The 27,338-nt window shown below is 41.0% G+C and overlaps 1 protein-coding gene and 1 non-coding gene across 9 annotated transcripts in view; one reads left to right on the top strand and one right to left on the bottom strand.

Moving 5' to 3' along the window:
* Positions 1–27,338, bottom strand: part of Nnt (nicotinamide nucleotide transhydrogenase) — a 94,613-nt gene that overhangs the window by 53,485 nt on the left and 13,790 nt on the right. For all 8 annotated transcript variants that reach the window (XM_006989807.4, XM_016008095.3, XM_006989808.4 and 5 more), the window contains exons 4-7: positions 26,672–26,889; positions 21,576–21,663; positions 17,962–18,050; positions 13,585–13,772 (exon numbers count right to left, since the gene is read on the bottom strand). In XM_006989807.4, the coding sequence (XP_006989869.2) occupies positions 13,585–13,772; positions 17,962–18,050; positions 21,576–21,663; positions 26,672–26,889 (583 nt within the window). The remainder of the gene's footprint in view (positions 1–13,584; positions 13,773–17,961; positions 18,051–21,575; positions 21,664–26,671; positions 26,890–27,338) is intronic.
* Positions 11,904–11,979, top strand: LOC121823013 (small nucleolar RNA SNORD36). Its single transcript, XR_006064308.1, has one exon. It is a non-coding gene; the product is annotated as a small nucleolar RNA SNORD36 (small nucleolar RNA).

Raw genomic sequence — 27,338 nt, 5'->3', positions numbered from 1 at the left:
CACAACTGCCTATAACTCTAGTTCTAAAGGATCCAATGAGCTCCTCCTCCTCCTCCTCCTACACACATACACACACACAAATAAGAACTGAAAAAAAAAAAATTTAAAGAAAATGGTTTTGAATCATTAAAAAAAAAAGTTCCTAATAATCAATATGGCGCTTTCTTAGAAAATTGGGAATCAATCTCCCCCAAGACCCAGCTATACCACTCTTGGGCATATTCCCAAGGAATGCTCAATCATACCACAAGGGCACATGCTCAGCTATGTTCATAGCAGCATTATTTGTAATAGCCAGAACCTGGAAACAACCTAGATGCCCTTCAACTGAAGAATGGATAAATAAAATGTGGTACATATACACAATGGAGTACTACTCAGCAGAGAAAAACAATGACATCATGAGGTTTGCAGGCAAATGGATGGATCTAGAAAAAATCATCCTGAGTGAGGTAACCCAGACTCAGAAAGACAAACATGGTATGTACTCACTCATAGGTGGATACTAGATGTAAAACAAAAGATGACTAGACTGCTACTCACAACTCGAGGGAGGCTACCTAGAAAAGAGGACCCTAAGAAAGACACAAGGATTGGCCAACGACGGAGAAATGGATGAGATCTACATGAGCAAACTGGACGTGAGAGGAGGTAATGAAGGACAAGGATCGAGGGAAAGAGAGCTTAGGGGAGCAGGAGATGCCAGCTAGATCAAGAACAGAGAGGGAGAACAAGAAAAAAGAGACCATGGTAAATGAAGACCCCATGGGAATAGAAAGAAGCAAAGTGCTAGAGAGATCCACAGAAATCCATAAAGATATCACAAAGATACAACAGACTACTGGCAATGGTCAAGAGAAAGCCCGAACTGACCTACTCTGGTGATCGGATGGCCAAACACCCTAATTGTCGTGCTAGAACTCTCATCTAATGACTAATGGAAGCGGATGCAGAGATCCATGGCCAGGCCCTAGGTGGAGCTCAGGGAGTCCAATCGGCGAGAAAGAGGGGGGACTGTATGAGTGAGAATTGTTGAGACCAAAACTGGAAAAAGCACAGGGACAAATAGCCAAACTAGTGGAAACACATGAACTATGAACCAATAGCTGAGGAGCCCCCAACTGGATCAGGCCCTCTGGATAAGTGAGACACTTGATCAGCTTGAACTGTTTGGGAGGCCCCCAGGCAGTGGGACTGGGACCTGTCCTTAAGTGCATGAGCTGGCTGTTTGGAGCCTGGGGCCTGTGAAGGGACACTTGGCTCAGCCTGGGTGAAGGGAGGAGGGGACTGGACCTGCCTCAACTGAATCTACCAGGCTGAGCAAAATCCCCAGGAGAGTCCTTGCCCTGGAGGAGATGGGAATGGGGGGTAGGCTGGAGGAAAAGTGGGGGGGGGGGGGGGTGCAGCGGGAGGAGGAGGGACAAAGGAATCCGTGGCTGATATGTAAAATTAAATTAAATTATAAAATAAAATGATTTTTTAAAAAAGAAAATGGTTTTGAATCATTAAAAAAAAAGATCCTAATAGTTGACTGATAATATAAACAAATGATCAATTCAAAAACCAGTAACAAATTTTTTTAAAAAGTTTACTCCCTGGAGGACTATAAAATATTAAGTATGAAAACTGAGAAATTTTTTTGGGCTTCTCAAACTAAGAGTCAAAAACAATACAAGAACAGAGATGGGAAAGAAAGCAATGGTAGAAGACTAAGCATGGGTAATAAAAAGGTGATCTGATCGAAATACATTATATATACATATGAAAATGTACACTGTATATAGGCTAATAAATAAAAGTTATTATACTTTATATTTAAATTCAACAATTCACTAGACAACCTCTTGATGAGATTATGAACAACAAAATCAAGAAAATCATAAAAATCAAAAAGAAGTCCTGGAATTCACCCCTCCGTTAGTGTTACCTTTTATTTTGGAGAAGTAAAATGAAAATGCAGACAGGAATTATGCAGAAAATGTTATCAGAGTATTATTTTTAACTAACGAGGAGCAGAAATGACTAAAGTTTCAATTCTGGGTAAATGGCACTATCATATGAATTTGAAAAAGAAAATTCTACAAAACCATGAAGACATGTTGACAGGGTTCTTAATGACCATCAGGTCGAGTCAAATACCTACATAATACTGAATGGTGGAAAAAATGTGCAACATCTTGATCCCAACACTGTTATGATGCATTGAACAAAGGTAGAAAGAAAGGAATAAAAATGTTAACGGCATTTCTAGCTAAACCAAGAGGCCACCTGTTGTTTTTATTTTCTACTATGTGCTTTATTTCATCTCTAGCAAAAGTCATATAGCCTTTCTCGCTTTGTGTGTGTGATCTAGGCATGTGTATGTGCTCGTGTATACACATGGGGGTGGGGTGCTGCACATGCTTGCATGGAGATGGCAGAGGTCAACATTTGATGTCTTCCTCTGTTGATCTCCACCTGTTTTTTCTTTTTTTAATAGAGTCACTCAATGAACCTGGAGCTTGTTGACTGCATAGGCTGACTAGCCAGCCAGCCTGGGGAGTCTCTGTCCCCTCCCCACCCGCACGGGGATGATAGATGCACATGGTACCTGGCTGTCTCTTTACATGAGTGCTGAGGATCTGAACCCTTAGTCTTCATACTTATTTGTAGCATTTCTCCAGCACCTCATAGTATTTTTTGTTTAAAAGAACAAAAGTGAAGTATTCCTGGACAATCACAGCCAACTCTTCCTTTAAGTTAAGAACACGGCTTGATATTTATTACCAGAGATATTAGAATAACTTAGGATAACTTACTTACCTTACCAACCCTAAAAGTGTGAACTGACCTACAGAGCTGTGCTGAGGACGACCTGACAGAAGAGGATGGAGAATGGGAAAATGTATACAGACTTTTCACTCTGTGTAACAGTAATGTCCAACATTCACTGCAAAATCTCTCAAATATAAAGATAAGACAAAATAAGGATAAAAGGCAAAAGGAGAAGTGCATATTTTCTAAGATGTCAATGCAGCAGGAAGCAAGGGACAAACAGAAATCTGGGTAAAAGGTCTGGGGGAGGGCTTGGGCGTTTCTTGCTTTGCAAGGTACACTTGGGCTTTTCCATTCTGAAGCCCAATGTTAATAATTCAATCATTTAGCTGGGGGAAAAAAGTAGGATTTACAAACAGGCCAGGATTGTTACATTTCCAAACACCACCCATCTAAAAATAAATAAATAAATTTTAAAAAATTAACGAGGAGAGAAAATCATTTACATATTTCCTGGCAAGATAGGAACTGAGTGAAGGATTTGACACAATCTTTATGAAATATTTTCTTTTGTTTTGGCTCTTCCTGGTTCATGGACATTGAGTTCCTCTAGTGAAGTTACTCAGTTCCTCCCCATTGGGGAGTTATTTCCATTCCTCTGCCAAGACAATGGTAAGACATCAGCACTCATAGTCATCACTCAGATGTCCATTCATTCGCTGACTCCGCGGTAACTACTGGGTGCCTGACCCACTATAGGCCAAATCAGAAAGGAAATACTCCTTTATAACTCTTTTGAATTTTAAACTACTTTAAATAAATGAAGGCTTTAAAATAGATAAAAAAAAATTAAAAAATAGTAGTTTGTCATGGATTCAGAGCTAAGTGAGATGAGCACCTGGAGATTAGGGAATCCTTTCCCTGCTAGAAAAGCATCACTCATGTGGCCAGGGCTGTAGCTCATCGGTAGAGCGCCTGCCCTGCTATGCATGAGGTCCTGGGTTCGATCCTCACTCCAGATGAATAAGTAAATCAACTGAAAATTTCAATTACGTCATTGTCTGTTCAATTGACTGTTGTGTGAGATGAACAAGAGTGTTTCAGGTCAGTGCAAGGCTTCCCTGAATCTCTGTGTTGCACCATAAATGGAACTGTACATTCTACAAATGGTCTGGTTTGTTTTTTTTTTTTTTTTTTTACCATAAGCACGTATGGCTGTAACTCACATAAACTGGGTTTGAGTCAGAGTCTCATGGTGCTTGGGCCGGACTCAAACTTGCTTTGCAGCCAAAGATGACTCTGAACTGGTAATCCTCCGGCCTCTGTTGTGTGAGTGCTGCGGTCGCAGACGTGAGAGTATGCTGAGACTATGCTCACCTTAAATTTATTCTGAAATGTTAATGAATTTATAGAATTGTTTCACAGTCATGACTTCCTCAATAAATTTCTACTGAGATGGAGTTTGAAAGCATTGAAATTAGAAGCTACCAGAAAAGCTGCTCTTTTCTGAAAACAGCTTCAACAGTATTACTGACATATAGCAAAAGAATACATCCTTGGCTCCTCTACAACACTAAATTCAAAAAGAGTGACTTCAGGTAAACTAAATTTAAAAAAAAAAAAAAAGACTATTTACCGGAAAATCTTGTCATGTACCTCTCTGAATAAAGCAAAGCAAACACAGTCATCTGAAATCAATAAATTCCCAAAGTCTATCATATTGGGGGGGGGGATCAAATCCTCACAGGCAACTTTGATCAAGGAGGGATCAGGAGGGAAGGAAGGTGGGATGGGGCAGGGGGAGGGGAGGGGAAGGGAGGAGAAGAGAAGGAGAGGAGAGGAGAGGAGAGGAGAGGAGAGGAGAGGAGAGGAGAGGAGAGGAGAGGAGAGGAGAGGAGAGGAGAGGAATCAAGAAGAAGCCACTAAAACTATTAAGAACAAAAAGACACCAAGATGAAATGGATTAACCACAAGTTTTTATAATGATTCCAAAAAGCACAGAGAATTATTTACTGGAATTACTCAATGACATGTAATCATGGGGAAATTCCTAACTTCCTGGCCTGTTAAGCATCAAATTAGAGGCTCAAGAAAAACTGTCTGCCTTAACACAGCACGATAAATTTAACCCCATCCTCACAGACACGTAATATAAACCATAGAACCTGTTTACCCCAAACCAAAACAGATTCCTCACCAACAAGGACCACAGAGGACAGTCTTAAAGGCAAGGCGATACCATGTGTTAACTAATGTTAACTGAAAAACAGTAAAGAAAGCAGTTCCAACATCAATCAGTGTTTCACATATATTAAGAAATGTCATTATAAACTGGGTGTGGTGGCATGCATATGCCTGTAATCTTAGCACTTGGAAGAGGAAGGCAGGAAGAGCAGAAATTCAACCTAGTCATCAGCTCCAGAGCAAGGTCAAGGCCGGCCTGCAGTATATGAGACCCCATCAGAAGAAGAGAAACAGGAGGAGGAGGAAGAAAGATCCAGTCTAACAAAAAGTTTGCACTGTTATGGTTTGAATATGACCTATCCCCCACAGCCTTGCATATTTGGGGTTTGATTTAAATTGGGATTTGGGGAAATGACTAGATCCTGAGTACACTGACCTAATAAACAGACCAATCCCTTGATAGATTTATAATAGGATGACATTTCTGAAATTTGGGAGAGAACAGGAGATGGGTGGGCTTCTTGGAGAAAACAGATCACAGAGGACAAAGCTGAAGAGATAGCATTCTCGGCCTCGCCTCCCTCACTTCCGGCCCTCCTCACCTCCTTCCAGTCTACCATGATCTAAGGTACTCTGCCACAGTGGTTGAAGGATGCATTAATATTCTCTTTTTTTAATTCATAGATTGATTCCTAAGCCCCAGCAATACCTATGAAACTGACTGAATTTTGGAGATAGGGCTGTTAAAGATGTGACTGAATTAACCCTGGGCCTGAGCCTAACTTATAGGCATCCTTAGAGAAGAAGAAATTAAATATCAAAAGTGACACCAGGGATGCATACACACAGAGAACAGAGGCCTGAGACAGGTGGCCTTCTTCAACCTAGGACAAGCAGTCTTGGAGAGACCAATCCTGCCAACAACTTGATCATAAATTTCTAGAACCTCCAATGGGTGAGAAGGTAAGTTTCTGTTGCTTAAGCTACCCGGTCAGTTGTACTTTGCTGTGGAAGCCTTAACAAACTAATATAATGTTATTTTATTCCTGGGCACACGGCTAGACAAGAACTCCAGGCTTCCTTCACAGATAGCTTGGACCATGTGACTGGTCTTAGCCAAAAAAGTATAAATAAGAGTGATGTATGACACCCCCCATGCACACTCCTCAAAAGAGAGACAATGCCCTTCACAGTGGCCTTCAGAGCCTCATCATGGTGTTCACAACACTTAGTCTGAAACCCCATGAGTTGGGAATAAGAGCTACCACCTGGTAACGCTAAGTGGGCAAAAAATAGATTTCTACGCCGGGCGGTGGTGGCGCACGCCTTTAATCCCAGCACTCGGGAGGCAGAGGCAGGCGGATCTCTGTGAGTTCGAGGCCAGCCTGGGCTACCAAGTGAGATCCAGGAAAGGCCCAAAGCTACACAAGAGAAACCCTGTCTCGGAAAACCAAAAAAAAAAAAAAAAAATAGATTTCTACGATAATCAAGCAGTTTTACACTGTTGGGTTCATGTGTTCAAGATTGCGGATTGAGAGCCAGACCCCTAACAAGGAAGGATAGGGCAGATGGAAGGGACTGGGAATTCAGCACTGCTGTGTCATAAGGATCAGGTATTGATGGTAGCTCTTCACTAGAAATAGTCTCACCTCCAGAGCCTTTCAACTCAGGGACTGGCAGGGAGAAGAGCGCAATACTTCTCCATCTTGCACCATACTTTTGGAGAAATAACAGACCAAGCCAGAATATAACTCTGTGGCATAAACTTTCCTAACAGAACATTTGTTACATGAGGCTCAGCAATTCACGAAGTGTGTCAGACACACCCTAAGAAATCAAGACTGACAAATGGCAAATAGAAAACTCCAGAATTCTGGCACCCTCTATCTGATGACAAGTGGCCCTATCTGTGTTGAAAGCTACCAAGAGACAGCCTGTGGTTACCAATGCCTGATGTTGTAACAAAGAAATATTTATCTCTGTCTTTCAAGATTCTCAGAACAAGTGGTAGTGTGGAAGCAATATTTTAAAATTCCATAGAGTCATAAACTACATAGAAGGGAGGGGAACATGAAATATGAATCAGACAGTCAGAAAAAAAGTAATATACTCTCTAAAATGTTAGGAGTTGCTGACCTACATGGTGTAGTTTTGACTCCTAAAATCAAAATGTGCAGAGAAGAAATAACACTCTCAATGATAAAGTCTTCTAACTTTAGAAAAACGTTGTACAGTTGTTGAAACAAAAGTGATCTCAACGGAATTCCATGGGCAAGTGTTGGTTATTATTGTATTATTCTCCTGCCTAAAAACACAGGTCTGAAAGCCATCTTTTCCAACTGTAATCCTATTCTATGAATAATGCATTCAAAAAATATATGGACAGCATCAGATGCAGAATTGATGTGGATTTTCCAAGAGGCAGCAACATCTCAGGTTGAGTCCCATCAGAGGAAATACGTCCTTCCCAACCCTTCCCTAGTCACAGAGGATTTAAATAGCCTGTGTCAAGGACATTTTATAGACCCTAACTGGTATAAACACAAAAAATACTGCTACCTAACTGGGATTAAGTCTAAAAACAAATCTAAGTACACATAGCCTAAGATATAACAATTTATAATCAATGAATATCTTCCTTCCTGACAAGACACTTCACAGTTCCTGAACACACCCTCCACTATTTCCTGATTCCAGTGCCTGAAAAGTCTAGCTAGCCACCTCAAATTGCAGACTGGGTGTATGTCCTAGCTTTGAATAATTTAAGAAAGCTAACTTTCCAGTCTTAAATTACCTTCCACAATGTTCCTACAAGAAAAAAAAAAGTGAGCCAATGGAGTGTAATCTTGAGCTTTCTTCAGATAGCCTCGAAAAAATAAAAGTGACCATGACAACCAAAACCTAATGAAGACCCCCAGGATTATGAGTTAAGCAATGTCTGTGGAACCACTATTGTGTACAAAGCACTAGGCCAAGCACTGGCCATGACAAAGATGATGGAACACTTGTCCTGTGCTCACAGGAAGACAGGACAGTGAAGGGCAGATGGGGCTGAGTCCTGCCTGAAGTTACAGGCAAGAGGCTATGAGTGCAGAAAAATCGATATTGACTACTCAGGAAGCTGTGGTAGCCACTGTGGAAGAGGTGCCAACAGCTTGGGGCTTCCAAAGGCAGGAAAGAGCAGGGATGGTGTGGCAAAGTGAAAAGGCAATGTGTGCGAAGTTATCCAAGTATCTGGGGTTGTGAGAGGTGATAACTGGCCAGCGTGGCTGACAGCAGATACCAGTTAGACCTAAGTTTAACATGAAACCCAAAAGCTAAATTTGGATCAAAAAAAATAAAAATGAAAGGCAATATGCACATCACCAAGGATATAAACTTTATAACATGGGTGACTGGGAGTAGGGGGCTATGATCTAACCTTGATCAATCTAGATGCCTTCATCTAATGACACTGGGAACCTGAGTGAACCAAGACACAGTCACCATTATTAAATGAAATCTCAGGCCTTTCTGGAGCTATGGGCCATTACATTGAATAGAGCAAGACCTAATACAGGGAATGGAGAGCAGGAAAGCTATATAATCACAGTCATCATGAGTTATTATTTTGTGTGTGTACAATGTACATATGTGTTATATACATGCATGTATATATGTGAGTGTGTGCCTGTGGGTGCATGCACCCAGGCATGGGAGGAGGCCATGTATGGAGGCCAGGGGTCAACATCAGGTGTCTTTCTCTACTGCCCCCCACCTTCCTTCTTTCTTTGAGACAAGGTCACTCACTGAACCTGGAGCTGCCATTTGGCTAGACTGATTTGCTAGCAACCCTCCAAGATACACCTGTCTCTGACCTTCCCCTCCAGTGCTGGAGATACATACACATGTCACCACGCCTGGCTTGTATGGCAGTGCCTGCAATCCAATCTCTGGTCCTCGCACTTGCATGGCAGACATTTCACACACCAGGCAATCTCCACAGCCCAGATCATGGATTTTTAATTGGGATATTATCAGGAATGGTTTTCAACGTAAAAGAGGTAGTTTCTGCCGCAGTAAACCTAGCAGAGGCTAGACAGGAAGCTGAATTGCTTTCTCCTCTGCATTCAGCACCACTGAGACTATCAGTAGCCTATCCTGAAGCTACTAGCATTAAATAAAATTCTCATCTTTAACCCATCACCTGACCCAGCAGAGGCAGCACAACAATTACCCCATTCCACAACTATTTCAGTCCACATACAATCTATACTAATTAAGCTAGTGTTCTCTGTGTGTCTCTCTGTCTGTCTCTGTCTCTGTGTCTCTGTCTCTGTGCCTCTGTGTCTCTCTCTGTCTGTCTCTCTCTGTGTGTGTGTGTGTGTGTGTGTGTGTGTGTGTCTGTCTGTCTGTCTGTCTGTCTCTCAATATGCAGGATTTCAGCCAGTCAGCTCTTTGAAGGCAGGCTCTGGGACAGTGCACTGATCACAAACCTCCTGCAAGTTTAATGTGAAGGTCACGGCTTCAGAAAATAGGAAATGCAGTGAAGCCGATGAGCAGCGCCTCTTTAGCTAGTCTTCAAGATGATCCCACCGTTGACACCCTGCTAAATAAAATACCCTGAGGAGAAACCACTTGTAAATAAATAAAACCAACGGCCATCTGTAATCTTGTAATCCCAGCACTTAGGAGGCTGAAGCAGGAGGATCACAAATTCAAGGCCCATCTACGCTATACAGCCAGACCCTGTCTCAAAAGAAGCTATGCAGGTGGGCCCAAAGACCGGTATGTTTACCTAGAAGGTCTTGAGTTGTATCACTCATAGATTTATAATCAATTACAAAGCTATATACTTTGTCAAAATTACTGCCACTTCTTTATTAGGAGTTTGAGTTGATTAATGCTAGCTTCCGGTCTTAATCATTCACTCAATGAGTAAATGTTTTAGCGCCCTCTACTGGCCACTTGTTACATACTCGTCAGCTCCTAACACGGCCTTCTCCATGGTGCAGATGCTCCTAAGACAGATGATGGCCACAGCACGGGTCTCCTAATTCCTTCTTAGGAGCTATCACAAAGTGGGGAATCCTGGGGTGCTCTCCTGACACCGCTTGTGGATAATTTCCATCCCAGCCGACAGATTCCACACGCACTCACCTGGACAAAACACTCAAACATAAGCATCATTTCTACACTCAGAGACGCGCCCATCCTGCCTGCCTGCTTCATCTAACAGCACTCTGGTGGGACGGTGGCACCTGGAGAGACCAGCTCATCTATCATTTGTATAAACAGAAGTCACTAAAAAAAAAATAATAATAATAAAGGAATTTTGGCTTGGAACAAAAACGGAATTTTCATCAATTTCTGAATGACTCTAAACAAACCTTTGCCATTTTCTACTATGTACATGTGAGATGTAGTCATCTCAGAATTGATGGCTATAAAATGGAAATATCAATAGTCTCTGAAAAACAATTGAAAATGCTCTAGGTTCTGTAGTATGGAATATTCAGCCCAAATATCATTCTTTGTGTAAAACAAACAAGCATCTCTGTGTCATCGATATGTAAACTTGTTTTCATCTTAATAAATGCTAAAATTACATATATATAAAAAATTGCTTTAAAATAAATTTCTTTCTGATCTACATTACCAGTAAATGTTTGACTCGGACACCTATATACCAGGTTCATGTAAAAAATTTTCAGGCTCGAAAAACCAAAAAAAAAAAAAAAAAAAATTCAGGCAAAGGAGTCATGAGGAGAAAAAAAGTTCTGATATAAGGAAGAAGGTCCCTGAGTAAAATCAAACACTAGCAACTGTGGACTCTTTATAACAGTCTCATTGTTTGGATCATTTTCTCTCAGGAAGCAGAAAAAACTAAAGGCAACATGGTTTTCATCATCCAACAGCAGAAACAAAGGATGGGGAGAGAGGCAAGAAAACACAAGGTGGAAAACATCTTCTTTCTATACTCTACCCATACCAAACTACTATTTACTGATCAATAAATGTTTACTGGTTTGACATTATGAATTCAGCACAAACATACAGAACACATTAAGATCTAAAAATCATCCCTGCCGTCACAGATGTCACAATCTGGTTGAACAAAACAAACACATCAGGGCTGGAGAGATGGCTCAGTGGTTAAGAGCACTGACTGCTCTTGGAAGAGGACCAGCATCCACAGCACATGTCTCACAACTGTCCCTAACTCAGCTCCAGGGACTCTGATGCCCTCTTCTGGTTTGCATGCACTGCATGTAAATAAACATGATAAATCATTCCCAAAAAAATACATGTTAAAGGAAATAATAAGAACAAAGTGTCATATCCTTAAAGAAAAGCATTCCCTGGAAATCCCATAAATATATACATATACACAGAAACACCTTTTCTTATGGAAACATTATCATCAAAATATTAGTCATGATGATCTCTGATGGGATTTCTGATTTTTTTTTTTTTTTTTTTTTTTTTGGTTTTTGGTTTTTCAAGACAGGGTTTCTCTGTGTAGCTTTGTGCTTTTCCTGGAACTCACTCTGTAGCCCAGACTGGCCTCGAACTCACAGAGATCCACCTGCCTCTGCCTCCCAAGTGCTGGGATTAAAGGCATATGCCACCACCGCCCAGCTTCTGACCTGTTTTTAATTCTTTAGATTTTTCAGTGCTTTTTGACAATGAAAACACAGTGTCTTAAAGAGAACAGAAAAAAATTAGCACTTGATCAAAAACTTAGTAAAGACACCACCTAAAAAAATAGAGTACAGAAAATAGAAAATAACCTATGATATAAACACAGTTACATGAAAATACACTGAGAGAAATCATGTGATGTTATTAATGACTTCTGTGCCCAGGGGCTACAGTGATTTTTGCCCTGTGTTTTTTCATTTTTCTAGTACTTTTATTACACACACACACACACACACACACACACACACACACACGACCTTCACTTAAAGAAATTCGAACACGTGCAATGGTGTGTGAATGTCTTCAGCCTGAAATCACTGTGAAGAGTGAAATCGAGCTTTTTAACCCTGAGTCACAGCTTCTGTGACTGCTTTTTTGTGACTGCAGCAGCCCAAGCACTCAGGCAGAGTGGTTGTGTGTTCCAGAGGCCAATACAGTCACCACCTTGGTGGAGAACAATTAGACTCAGCTGGTGGTGAACGCCTACAACATAGACCCCATTGAGCTGGCGGTCTTCCTGCTTGTCCTGGGTTGCAAGTCGGTCCCCTACTGCACCATCAAAGGAAAGGCCAGGCTGGGGCGGCTGGTCCGCAAGAAGACACAGACGTGCACCACGGTTGCCTTCACACAGGTTAACTTGGAAGACAAGGGTGCTCTGGCTAAGCTGGGGGAAGCTATTAGGACCAATTACAACAGATAGGATGATATCCGCCGCCACTGGGGAGGCTGCGTCCTGGGTCCTAGTTGGGGGATAATGTTTCTGCGCACTGTGAAGATGTTTGTGATTGGTTTAATAAAAAGCTGAATGGCCAATAGCTAGGCAGGAGAGAATAGGCGGGACTTCTGGGTAGAGAGGACTCTGGGAAGAAGAAAGGGGAGATGCTAGTGAGACTGGGACAGATGGGACAGAGCAGAGGTGACTGAGACACATGGCAGATTGCAGATTAATAGAGACAGATTAAGTTGTAAGAGCTAGTTGGGAAAAAGCCTAAGCTATGGCCAAGCTTTCATAATTAATAAGAAGTCTCTGTGTCATTATTTGCAGGCTGGTGGCCCCTATGAGAAAGTACTACTACAGGTACTAAATCTGTGACTTGCATTGCCAAGCTGGAAAAGGCAAAGGCCAAAGAACTTGTCCCTAAACTGGGCTTAATGTCTACTGTATGTTTTCAGTACATGAATATAATTACAAAATTATCTTCCATCTAAAAAAAATTTTAAAAGAAAAAAGAAATCTAAACACTAAACATTTATTCATCCTTGAGCTGGTTGGTTTTGTTTGTGTGCATGTGTGTATGGGTGTGTTGTGTTTTTATCAACTTGATACAAGCAAGAGTTATCCAAGAAGAGGGAACCACAACTGAGAAAATGCCTCCAGAAGTATGTGCTGTAGCTGGGTGGTGGTGGCGCACGCCTTTAATCCCAGCACTCAGGAGGCAGAGGCAGGTGGATCTCTGTGAGTTTGAGGCCAGCCTGGTCTACAGAGTGAGTTCCAGGACAGCTATGGCTGTTACACAGAGAAACCCCGTCTCAAATAATAATAATAACAATAATAATAATAATAATAATAATAATAATAATAATAAAGATTGTGCTGTAGGCAAGACTGGAGAGCTTTCTTAACTAGTGATTGACGTGGGAGGGCCCAGCTGATTGTGGGTGGTACCACCCCTGGGAAGGTGGTCCTGGGTTTCATACAAAGGCAGACTGAGCAATCTTGAGGAACAAGCCAATAAGGAGAACCCCTCAGTGGCCTCTGCTTCAGTTCCTGACTCTGGGTTCCTGCTGTGACTTCAATCAGCATATGTCACCTCAGAGCTGTAAGCTGAAGTAAACCCTTTTCTCCCCAAGCTGCTTTTGGTATCGGTGCTTTATTACAGAAACCCTAACAATCTTCATTTTAAATTTCAAAAGATCGTTTGTCAAAGTACCTTAAAGCTAACCATTTCCCCAGTAGCATACCTGGAATGAGCGCTGTACTGATAAGGATGTCCACTTCCTTGCACTGCTGAGCAAAGAGCTTCATTTCTGCTTCAATGAACTCTTTGGACATCTCTTTTGCATAGCCTCCTTGGCCCTCACCAGATTCCTTCAAGTCCACCTCCAAGGGTTCAGCACCAAGAGACTTGAACTGTTCCAAAGCTGCAGCTCTGGAGTGTGGAAGGGGAAACAGTAATTAATTAGTCCCCTGTTATATACATCAAAATCCTCTTTACACATACACTTTAAGTCAGTGGTTCTCAACCTTCCTAATGCTGCAACCCTCTAATACAGTTCCTCATGTGGTGACCTACAACCATAAAATTATTTCGTTGCTACTTCATAACTTTAATTTTTCTATTGTTATGAATTGCAATATAAATATTTTTGGAAATAGAGGTTTGCCAAAGGGGCCATGACTTTAAGTAAACCCTACATAGTGAAAGTCAAAAGTTTATTTTGCTATCTCTGGCTTGATTGTTTCAGTGACTTTTTAAACAAAGGCAGTTCTCACATACTTTTTCTTAAGAGAAAAAAGAAGAATCCCAATTCCTATTTAAACTAAAAGAAGAAGATCACTATGGCCAATATCAGTTATAAGTCCTTTTGGTCCCAATATTGATAATGGTATGACATTTGATATATTGAGGTTTGGTATAATTCATATCATACAAGTTGAGGTTTTTCATTATAAATTGCTGAGTTCTTATTGTGAGATTTTCCCACATAAATGGCTTTTGTTAGAAATACTTTATAATTAAACAAAGTGATTTGGGGGGCCTCAGTTCTCATAAATTCATAAACTGATTTTAAAAAGCAAACAGATGTGGTGGTGCATGCCTGTAATCCCAGAATTGGAAGGAGGAGGTAGGAGGATGACCAGGACCTCAAAGAAAGTCTAAACCATATGAGATGGTGTCTCAAAAGAAAACTGTAGATGAATAAATGATAAAATGTGAAGAGCCAATATATTTAAATTATGCGAAACACATCCAATTTAAAATAAATAAATGCCACACAATCACCATATTCTGGTTGGAAAATGGAAGCCAGTAACAATTTCAGTGGTGGAAATCACTAATATCCCTGCCACTACAATAAATCTCACACTTCCTTAATAACAGCAATCACTAGAGGTGCTTACGACAATTACAAATATAGTCATTAAAATATTTTATATAAAGAAAGATAGTAACTAGGTGTGGTGGTTTGAAGGAGAATGTCCCCCACAATGCTCAGCTTCCTGCTCCAGTCACCATGCTACCATGCAGTCTTAAAGGACTCTCATCCCTATGGAACCATCAGCCCAAATAAACTCTTTCTTTTATAAGTTGCTTTGGTCATGGTGTTTTATCACAGCAACAGAAAAATACCTACTACATTAGAACTAGCGGTACACACATGTAACAGGGCTGATGCACAATCAACTCACAGAGACTGTGGCCGCATGCCCAGGGCCTGCAGTAGTTCCAACCCAGACAGCATCCCAGCACTGAGATGGAGAAGTAGACAAGAGCTCCCACCCCAACCAAGAAATGATCTCTAATAAACTCTCCCAGTGAAGCCTCAGTGGGTATACAAACCACACTTAAGGGCAGGCCCCATGCCCAGCAGCAGACAAAATGAACTCAAAGGTATTTTTGAGATGTTTGGGCTCATATTGTTTCGTATGGACATTTTCTACCTTACTAGTCTTTTGTTTGTGGATTATGGTTTCTGATTTTGTGTTTTTATGGGTGTGTGTGTGTGTGTGTGTGTGTGTGTGTGTGTGTGGGAGGAGTTGTTCATTTTGTTATATTCTTGTTGGTTTGTCATTTTGATTTGCCTATTTGTTTTCTAGAGAGAGAGAGAGAGAGAGAGAGAGAGAGAGAGAGAGAGAGAGAGAGAGAAGGAGAGAGAGGGCATGAAGTTGGAAGGATGGAGAGGTGGGGAGGATCTGAAAAGAGATGGAGGGAAACCACAATCTGAATATATTGTATGAAAAAAAATCATTCTCAATTTAAAAAATGAAGTCATAAGATCTGCAGGAAAAAATGGATGGACTTCGGATATACAATATTAAGGAAGGACACCCAATCTCAGAAAAAAAAAAAATAATAATAACCTTGTGTTCTCCCTCACATTCAGACCCTAGCCTATAAGGTGTACATGAATATGAATATAAGCAGACAAATGTACATGTGTGTATAGAATAACATTTAGAAAGGACAACAAGAATGGTCAATGTTAGTAATGAAGAAAGATGGGATATAGGCAAAGGACACGAGAGTCATAAAAAAGAACATAAAGCGAATTGTTTTCTAGGCTTAACTCAGTCATGGCTTTTTTTATGATGCACAAAATAAATGTAATTGATAATAAAACTATAAATCAGAATGGTCATTCTAACTCTATAGAAATTCAATGAGATGGATGGAGTTTGGGACTATCGAGTGTTTGCTTGGGTACCTACAAAAATCTAGCTGCATGATGCTTTTATTACGTTACAATGTGATTTGTTACATTATGGTGCTTTTTATATTAAGTAAATACATGACAAATAAAAGTAGAATCTTAGTTACTTTTCCATTGCTGTGGTGAGACACAATGACCAAGGCAACTTATAAAAGAAAGCATTTAAACTGGAGCTCACAGTTACAGCGGGTTCGAGTCCATGACCACCATGGTGGGGAGCATGGCAGCCGGCAGGCATGATGCTGGAGCAGTAGCTGAGAGTTCACATCTCAATCCACAAGCATGGGGCAGAGAGTTAACTGGGAACAGTGTGGGCTTTGAAAACCTTAAAACATGCCCGAAGAACACACCTCCTCCGACAAGGCCACACCTCCTAACCCTTCCCAAACATTTCCACCAACTGGGGACCAAGCATTTAAATGTATGAGCCCAGGGGCGACATCTTCATTCAAACCACCACAAACAGACTTAAACAACAGCAGTACTCTAGCTGTCTATTCAGTTCACAATTTGAACATTGTCATCAGTACATTAAATGCTCAGTAGCTAACTCAGCAAGTTTCAAATCATTTCCACGTCCAAATATACCTATCGCTACTTGAATATCATTATCCATTATATCAAAAAACATGAACAATCCACTTTCCAAAGACTTCGAAGTCTTTGGGGAAATCCACTCATCAGCAAACCTTAAAAATGAAAGGATAAAAGCAACGTCACTTTGGGCCCCAACTCTCCTTAGCTGATGTCATGGCTACTCTGGAAATGCCTCATTTTCTCACTGAGATGAACTGGATTTTATAAGCATCTCATTTCTCTAAGTTCAGGAAAGAGCTGCTGATCATATCCTATAAACGTTTAAAAGTTATAGTCTTTCCAACTTTGATTTTGTTTTCTATATTCATGATTGGCAGTGGAAGGACATTGTTCAGTGAGCAGAGCATGTGCTGGGTATATACAAGGCTCTAGAATGGATCTCAGGCACTGAAAAGTAAGTAAGATTGGCAGTAGTGTTATTACTCCAGTACCCTCATTGATGATAAATACATATGTATTTTGAAATGTTCCCCCCAAAAAATGGAAGGACAAAATGATCATTAGACTGAGTAAGCATTTAATCAATGCTGGTATCTGGCATCTTCAGCAATGAAGAAGAATTTTAATGAAACTTCTCTTGGCAAACCACCTAGGAAAATGTTTTATGACTGTCTTAGAGAAACACACTGTACATAGAAAAGTAGTTTCTCCTACATGTTCTACGATCTTGAGAGAAAAAGAGTCAGCTCTCTCTGTACATCCAAAGCAGATGCCTTGGCATAAACACTACAACTACAGTTCATTGTTATTCTAGGTAAAAAGTGATTGGAAGGCCCGGTCTTTAGCTCAGTGACAGAGCACTTACCCAGCATGTATGAGGACTGGGGACAATAATACCCAGTCTCACCAAATATAAAAGCATTTGGAGATTGTCACCAGTCAGTTCTACTTCCATCCAGTCAATGCTAGGCATAATCTCCTCCCAATGAACCCATTAGCTGTGTTCAGGCCCTGCCTAGTGCCCAACAGCATTCTAAAGATAAAAAGGACACAGGAAAGCAACATGCTACAAGCTCACCAGAGACCACTCTGGCCCCATTGCCAATGTACACAAAGAACTGTGGCCTATTAATTTCCCATTACTTTAGTATTTCTGCTATACTGAAGCTAAGTACGTCCAATTTTTCCCAGTAAATAATTTTTCATTGACTCAACTCTTAAAAAGCCAAAAGACAAAAAGAAAACAAAAATGGTAATTGGAAAGACCGAACAGAAAAGCTTCAGTGAGCTATTATTATCTCTAATGGAATAGGCCTCGTTTGAAACAAGTGTTTTCAGTTAAACATTAATTAGTAGCTAAGTGTTTACCTTGTATCAAATCCGCGGACGACTGCGCCCATGGACTTGGCTGCACCTGCAGAAGCCAGTCCAGCAACGCCACCACCAACTATCAGGATCTGAGGAAAAGAACAAGGAATGTTGTTTGGGTTGGTTTGGTTTGGGTTGGGTTGGGTTTTTTGTCATTGTTGTTAGCTTGTTTTGTCTTGTTTTGTTTTGTTTTGTTCCAAGACCGGGTTTCTCTGTGTAGTCCTAGCTGTCCTGGAACTTGCTTTGTAGACCAGACTGGCCTCGAACTCACAGAGATCCATCTGCCTCTGCCTCCTCAGTGCTGGGACTAAAGGTGTGCATCGCCAATGCCTGGCATGGAATGTTTTAAAGCTTGTTACCAGACGATGGCAAAAGATCACCGGCTGGCAACTCCTGGTGCCTGGTACATAGTTATCACTCAATCAATGGTGTGATTGGTGGTGCGGATCGCCATGTGGATGGAGCAAAGGGTCCAGCCTTCAGCTGAATCACCACTCTTTTTAAAATTGATCAAAGCAGCAACCTCTGCCAGCGGCCAACACCTTTCCCTGGCAGTCAGCATCCCAGAGCAGAGGCCATGGAGGCACAGTTGATGCCACACATGTTAAAGACTAACGAGTTCATTCTCACTGGACAGAAACGACCACCCAAACGCCAGGATGGTACTCCAACTGCCTCTCCCTCTCCAAAGCCAAGGCTTTCCTGGGTTCATAAAACACTGAAAAAAAAATGTTGAAGAGATGGGTACAACTTTGACAAAACATCCGTGCCAACTGCTATTTTGAGCTCAAATGCTGCTGAAAAAGAGCTGGTAAACAAATAGAATGGGGGAGGGGGGGCATCTTGAATGATCCATATCTGAAATCTGAGGCAGTACACGTGACTCTCCCTAACCACAGAAGGATCAGAGCTGAGAGAGCCCAAGAATCCCACAGGAACTGCAGCCCCCACCCCTCAGAAACACAATGAAAGCCGTGTTGCTTCTAGTCTTGAATGGGCTTTCCTGAGAAAACGAGTCTTATTCTGCATCCCATAAATGGCTACATGCAGGCACCTCCTTGTTCCTGTAAGAACAAACAAATGTCACCTACAGAAACAGGGAAGTGTGTAAATTCTCACCCACCCATCAGGCCACGGCTCCTTCTGCTTTTTCTGAGAAGTCTATGCTGTCAAAACTGTGTGCTCCAGTGACCCCCTAGGCAGTACCTCAGAAACCATGCCAACGGATGCTGATGGCGGTGGTTTGTTCAGAAGAGGAGAAAGTCCGCAGAAATTGGGTCAGAAAGGGACCTCGGCAAACAAACATCAGAGTCTAAACTCCAAAGCACCAACCCTGTTCTACACAGAAGTTCCAATAACGCTAAAAAGAAAATAATAGTAACAAGCAAGTCTAAAAAACATACAGAACAAGGCCAATTCTCCTGTCGGGAAATAGCACCGATGCATGAAATCACTCTAATCATATTCTAAAGCAAGGAGGATAAGGAGTTGAAGGCCAACCTGAACTACAGAGCAAGACAGTCTCTCAAAAACAAAAAGAAAAGAATGGAAAAAGGCATGATTATAGTTAGGAGGGGGGAAAAAAGAGATCTATTGTACAGCAAGATAACTAATAGTCAGGCTAGGAAGATCGCTCAGTGCGTAAAGTGCTTACTTTACAAACACAAGGACGCGAGTTCAGATCCCCAGCTCCCACGTAAAAAGCCAGGCACAGGGAGAAACGTCTGTCTGACTTGTAATAACATAACCTGTAGGGGTGGCCCTGCATCACTCAGAGACCTTTGTTTTCCACATCATCTTGAATCGCCCTCCATCTTGTTCACCATCGCTCTCTAAAAACAGCCTTCTTTTCCTAGAGCACACAACACCCTCTTCCTTTTCAGTGTCCTATATACCATGTTCCCTTGGGCCATCATCTTAAATCCCTAGTTTCAGGTGGCAGGAGCGGCCTTCCTATCCCCCAGCTTAGGGAGTCAGCGCGTTCTCACTACACATCATCCTGTCATCTGGTTCTCATTTTTTACAACTACATTTATATCGTATATTTATCTGGGTTTTCCCATCCTCTTCATGATCCACACTGGAATGTAACTTTTGTGCAGAAGGGTTGGTATTTATCTTGTTCAGGCTTGTCCCTCATGCCTAAACTGAGTACACAACACAGCATATGTATTAAAGTGATGCTAGTTCATTCTAGACAAGTTAAAACAACTCTATCTTTAAAAATAACTTAAAAATATTCTACATGATAAGCCTCACAGGATCTAATTCTCCAATTTTAGAAAATCACTTCTTACATCAAACCTAAGTTACTTAAGCTGAATTTATTTCTTAATGCAAGGGGTAGGGGTGGGGGTGGGGGAGAAAACATGCCACAGTGCACATGTGGAGGTCAGAGAGAATATTTCATTGTTGGTTTTGGTTTTTTTTTTTCTTTCTACCAGGGGGTTCCAGGAATAGAACTCAGGTTATCAGGCTTGCAGGCAGACGCCTTTACCCCTAGGCTACTGAATTTAAAAACTAGCAGACATAGTCACCCTTCCACCTTTTAACAACTCACTGAGTATCCCGTTAAGCCTCTTGGTTTTTGTTTCATTTTTTAATCCCATATTACAAGTTTCCTCTAAACTTCCACACTTTTCTACAGAGATCCTAACCAGAACTAAGGTGTTGGCTTACACATCAATGTATTTAGCCAGCTTAAGAACAGCGTTGAGTTCCCAGCCAGTTTGAATACCAGACATTTCCTTATGATCTTATGCAATAAGATGAAGTTTCATATTTCAGATATAGAGAGTTTAGTGTCTCGTGTACCATACATCTATGGCGGTCACAGACACATTCTTGCTAAACATCCTGGCCTTTCTTTAAAGGACTTGCTTTTCTTTCCATGTTCTGTTTTCTCAAGGCTACTTGTTTTTGTTTTTCCTTCATAGATTTATTGGTAAAACAATTCTGAGTTTGTAAAACAAGTTTGAAGGACAGAAAGCAGCCAGATGGATGACAGCATTTCTAAGTCCTCTTTCTTAGGCCTCGACTCAGGGTTTATATTTAGTGGCCTCTATTAAAGGGTCACAATGTAATCTCCTGAGCTTGTGCCCTCCCATCCTCATTGCTTGCCATTAACCACTCTCTTTCTCTCTCTGCTCTCAATCTGGATTCAGGAAGCAGCATCCTTCCGCTGTGCTCTGATTATACCACCTCCCATTAGGTCCCGTCCTCTTGACACCGCAAACCAACAAGCATGAGGAAACCAAAGTGTTTTCTACAAACTATGATGCTGCAGTAACCAAGAATCACAGATTCACCGAATGATATCCTGAAGCTTTTTAAAAAGCAATAGTAATTTGGCCCACAGATCAACCTAGCCAAAAATCCATTTAAGAATTGAAACAAGTCAAAAACTGAAAAAGAGAAAAGACTAGACCTTCTAAAAAAACAAACAAACAAACAAACAAACAGAAAAGCCAAAAGTTCCTTTTTCAAGCACTAAGGCTTTACTTTAGATTTAGATTTCTAAGTACTATAAAAGCATCAGCGACACGTTTAGAAACAGCTGTATTTTAGGGTGCCTTCAATTGGTCTTGTGAAAAAACACCGGAAGTTGTACGTACCTTAGCTGGGGGGACTTTTCCAGCGGCTGTGATCTGACCCGTAAAAAACCTTCCAAAATGATTCGCTGCTAAAACCACAGCCTTGTAACTGAAAAAATAAACAGACAGCTCCATAAAATAAAAGGCAAAGGACCCATACATGATTATAACCTGTCAGCTACATGGCTGCAGAAACGACATCTGTGTGGTACTCTACAGCAAGATTATTTCTAAGGCTTGTTTATAGTCTTACCCCTCCAACCTGCTGTGGAATATTAGTTTAAGATGTGTTCCATGTGTTTATGCTATGGAATATGTGTTTAATGATGCAAAGATGTGTTGGATTCTTTTATGTTGCATTTATTTAACTCTGTAAAAACCTGTGCTACTTTGCCTGTTTAAAACATCTGATTGAGCCCAGGCGGTGGTGGTGCACACCTTTAATCCCAGCACTCGGGAGGCAGAGCCAGGTGGATCTCTGTGAGTTTGAGATCAGCCTGGTCTACAGCACGAGATCTAGAACAGGCACCAAAGCTACCTTGAGAAACCCTGTCTCAAAATAAATAGATAAATAAATAAATAAAAATAAAACACCTGATTGGTCTAATGAGAGGATAGGCGAGGCTGGCAGGCAGAGAGAGTAACTAGAAGGGTGACGAAAGGAGCCAGAAAAGGAGGAGGGCTGGATGCTAGGGGCCAGCCACTCAGCTACACAACCAGCCACGGAGGAAGAAGGAAACAAGGGAATAGAGAAAGGTAAAAGCCCAGAGGCAAAAGGTAGACGGGATAATTTTTTAAGAAGCCAAGCTAAGGCCATGCATTTAAGAATGAGTCTCCGTGTATCTATTTGGGAGCTGGGTGGCAGGTCCCCAAAAGAACAAAGAGTAAAAAACCAAAAAACTGGCCAGGCGGTGGTGTCGCACGCCTTTAATCCCAGCACTCGGGAGGCAGAGGCAGGCGGGTCTCTGTGAGTTCGAGGTCAGCCTGGACTACCAAGTGAGTTCCAGGAAAAGGTGCAAAGCTACACAGCGAAACCCTGTCTCGAAAAACCAAAAAAAAAAAAAAAAAACTAGCTACACCTCCAACCTCCACATCAGCCTCTGAAACGTCCAGTTACTACGTTTACTTCATAAACATGGACACAAAGGTGAAAACACCTGCCTGTGGGTACCCAGCCAGTCAGGAGCAGGACAAGAGAAGTCTGAGCTGAACACTCCTGAGGAGGCAAATTCTCATCCAAGGACCTGCCCAGCCCCTTCTTAATAAATACGCAGACTCGATAAGATAGAAACAAGCAAAGACACAAAATGTGCCAAGAGCACTTTTCTTTGGGCGTAGAGGCTCCACATGTTCAAACTCCCCCTTTTTACTTTACTATGTCATTCAAATTTTCTTTAATGACTATGTGGTACCTACATGACACTAAGGACAGGTTTAGATTAGCTGTGACGTGTGTATACAATAAGATTTCAATCTCAGAGGGGAAAAAGCACTACCCTTGATCTCTGGTGGGTGAAAGCTTGGGCTCCTGAGATTGACCAACTGATCAGACTTGTGACCTTGCACAAAGTCAATCCTTGCTTTCCTATATCTACAATAAGACTGCATATATAGGAAATATATACAATATATATGTTGTATATATAATATAAATATATGATATAAATATTTGTATTATAAATAAATACCATATAATATACTTTATTATAAATATATTTACACTATATATATTTCCTATATAAACAATACATCTATACCATAGAGTCAGGAAGGGCATCTATCTCTTGAGAGTCATTGTGAGGACTAAATACATTAATGCAGGTGAAATACTCAGCGTGACAATGCTCAGTAAATATGATTTAGCTACAGAAACAAATTATCCAATAAAAATTAACAGTGATTCCCCCACCTTTTCTTAATAGGATGTTTGGGGCACACTACACTCATCTCATTTCCATGTATCTTTACACAACTATTTAATACTAGGACTCACCTGTTAACTTGCAGCAAAACCTCTCCCTCGTAGTTTACTATTACTTAATAAAACAACGTGTTATCATCACTGCTATTACTGTAACTTAAGCATACTAGAACAGAAAAAAATATTTTCAAAATAGAAAGTAGGTGTTTCTAAACGCTGTGCCCCTCTACATCAAGCCGCAGGCCTCGGCACTCATTGGACCTATTTACGTTGTCTCATAACATCTCATTTGCTCAAAAGATTCCGCAGCTAAAAACACTGTTCCAGAGCTGGCTTTGATATTCTCCCACCCACCTGCACCTTACATGACAGAATCAACAGCACCCTTAAAACTCTGCAGGGTAAAATGTAAACCCCACTTTGCATAACAATCCCTCTTCCAACCACTAACTATGGCAACAATTCCTTTTGGCCCCTGGCATAGTGGTTATTCCACAAACAATGTTTTCAATAAATCATTTGCTACCTTAGATTAAGGACAACAAAAATGTATTTCTATTTATCTATTATTTGTGCAGGTGCTGGTGTATGTGTTCATGTTGGGGGTACACGTGTCTGGGAACAAAACTTGCGGAGATCAGAAGCCAACCTCATGTGTTGCTCCTCAGGAGCCTTGAACATTTTTTTTTTTAAAGACAGTCTCACTGTGGTGGTGCATGCCTTTAATCCCAGCACTGGCCACACAGAGAAACCAAAAAATAAATAAAAATAAAAAAATAAAAAGACAGGGTCTCTCACTGGGACCTTGATCTTGATAATTAGACTAGGCTGGCTAGTGAGTCCCGGGGATCCATCTGGCCAGCACTGGGAGTACAAGCCTGTGCCACCTCACCTGGCCTCTTACTCGGGTATTAGGGATTGAACTCAGGTCCTTCAAGCTTGTGCACCAAGCACTTTATTGATTGAGCTACCGCCGCAGCCCCCAAAAAGTGTTAACTTGTTTTAACTTTAACATATGGTGGCCCGTATGAATGGGATGAACAGCTGAAACACTAAGTAGATTCTGCAGAGTATTTGACAAGCGCTCCATCTAAAACATCCAACTTGTGAAATTACTCAGAAGGTAAGAAGCGCTTGCCACGCGAGCCTAACAGACTGAGCTTGATCCCAGGAACCCACCTTTTAAAAGCTGAGGGGTGGCACAAATCTGTAATCCTAGCACGGCTCCAGTATGATGGGAGCTGAAGACAGGAGAATCACCTGGAAGATGATGCAAGCCAGCAAGCCTGGAGTACGTAGCTCAATACAAACAAGATCCTTCCTCAACAAGGCAGAAAAACCTACTCCTGGAAGCTGTAATCTGACCACCATATACTCATGCCCATACTTACTCATACACACAGAGAGAATGATAGACTTAAAAAATGAAAACCTGAGGTTGGAGATTTAGCTCAGTGGCAGAGCCCTGGGTTCGATCCTCAGCTCAAAAAAAAATGAAAACCTAAGAACCTTCCAGTTCATGTGAGATTCTATGACTTTACTCATATTTGGTTTATTTTACATGCACTGTTTTCCCTTTTAATACTTTCATTAGCACCTCGCATCAGCTTAAATTTTAATTCAATTTTAATTTAAAGAAATTAATTTCTTTGAGAAGCTATTTTTGTAAGCATTACTCTATCTGCAGATTGTTCCCACCCTTGCAGGAAGTCGGTGGTCATTCCTGTCCTCCCTCATGACATGACAGGCATGATTACGGGCATACCCCTGCAAGCAGAGCAGGTCTTAGAATGCTTTTCTACATAACATTCCACAGGAGACACTTGGAATCTTTCCCATTCTGCGGGCTGCCTCTTCCTTTGATTGACAGTTTCCATTGCCATACCGAAGCCTTTTCATCTCATGAAAGTCCCACTTGTGGATTGTGGGTCCTATTTCCTGAGTGACTTCCTATTCGGAAAGTCCTAACTGAGCCTAGAGCCTGAGTGGACTCCCTCTTGGAAGTCTTAGAGATTCAGATCTAATAGTGAGGTCTTTCGTCCACTTGGAAGTGATTTGAGTTCAGGGTGAGAGGTAAGGATCAAGTTTCTTCTACAGTAGATATCCAGGGTTGGTTTTTGTTTGTTTGTTTGTTTGTTTGTTTTGGGTTTTTTTTTTGGTTTTTTGTTTTTGTTTTGTAAAAGATGCTATATCATTTCTCATCTTTGTGAAAAACCAGTTGACTGTAGGTATATGGAATCTGGGCTCTTGATTCTACTCTATTGATGGATATGCCTATTTTTGTACCAGTACCATGTTGTTTTACTGTGGATCTGTAGTGTAATTTGAAACCAAGAATGGTGATGCCTCCAACAATGTTTTAATTGCTAAGGATATTTGGGAAAGCCCATATGGAAACCTATTACTTTTAGAAGCATAGATAGATAGATAGATAGATAGATAGATAGATAGATAGATAGATATAGATATTGATATTGATATAGATATATGATATCATATATATATATATATCATGGCCCAGGGGTGAACCTACTGCTATTATTGTGCTAAATGGACAGAATATCAAACTGCCTTCTATTTATATAGCCATAGATTAGTGTAGCTCTCAGGCCATATCAGAAAAGTTTCTTGATATAGCAGACAGCAGTTAATGTAAAAATTCAGTCACAAACAGGACACCTCTATACACCTCCTTGTTGTTTATTTTTGCTCTTTGGGGGAACCCATCACCCAGCTCCCAAATAAATTACACACAGAGGCTTACTCTTAATTATAAATGCCTGGCCTTAGCTGGTCCCAAATTTTCAGGGGTTCTCAACCTGTATTACATTAAAACACATAAAATTTCCAGCATCCAAGTACTCGTGATCTATAAAAACAACTATTTCAATCTAATGCATGCATACACAACATAAAAATACGGCTTTCTCATGCAAACACTCCGGCAGCTACTTCCTTTGGTAGGTGTAAATATTTGCTTCTAACTACAAAGATAAAACATGTAACATAAATCACTGTGGTTATTGTGAAAAAAAAACAAAACAAATCATAATAGCTAATTTAAGTGTAAAAAGCTCAGTCACCAACAATTGTGACAAGGTAAAATTCTAGAAGACCTGCAATATGAATGCCCCTGCGCCTCCCCCCCTCCCCCGCCATGTTTCTGTTCAGCTGAAAGGAGAAAGAATATACCTACCCAGCAATGTTGGCCATGGAGCTGAGAGCATCATACCCCTGAGCAATTGTGACTCTTGGAACCTGGTCCATTGCCAGAACTGTAGTTTTTCTTTCAGAAAGCTTTTTTAGCAGGTCTGGGTTTTGGGCGGGGTAAATGAAGCTAATGAGAGTTCCCGATGGCTTTAAAAAGTCAGCCTCATGAGCGCCTAACGCTGGATTAACCATGGGCGCTCTCACCTGAAAGGAAAGTCAAACCACAGATTAAATCTATCAGTGCCTTCATCTGTCTTTTAAGTAAACAGGACAACTTATGTAAGACACTATGGTTTAAATAATACTTCTGAGGTAAATCTTCCATCAAAAAATGTCTGCCTGGACTTAACCACATGCAGATATCTACTACCTATCCTGGGACTAAAGGTCTGTGTGAACTGTTCTGCGTAAAAAGCTCACACTCTGGGAGCACACAGCACCGGATCAGGCAAGACGACTGCAGAACACTGAAATATTATAAAAATTTTACCGTGAACCTGGGCTCCCCAAACTCACTAATCTGTTAAAAATTAAGAGATATTAGGGGGAAAGAAAAAAAAAAAACATTTGTTTTATGTTGGAAGACTCAATCCCAGAACTATGAGTGGTAGGCGGCATATTTAATCCCAGCACTGCAGAGGCCAGCAGATCTC

The sequence above is a fragment of the Peromyscus maniculatus genome, chromosome 15, assembly GCF_049852395.1.
Source record: "Peromyscus maniculatus bairdii isolate BWxNUB_F1_BW_parent chromosome 15, HU_Pman_BW_mat_3.1, whole genome shotgun sequence".
Lineage (NCBI taxonomy): Eukaryota > Metazoa > Chordata > Mammalia > Rodentia > Cricetidae > Peromyscus > Peromyscus maniculatus.
The sequence above is the reverse complement of the archived record's forward strand: the minus strand, read 5'-3'. Positions and strand labels throughout refer to the sequence as shown.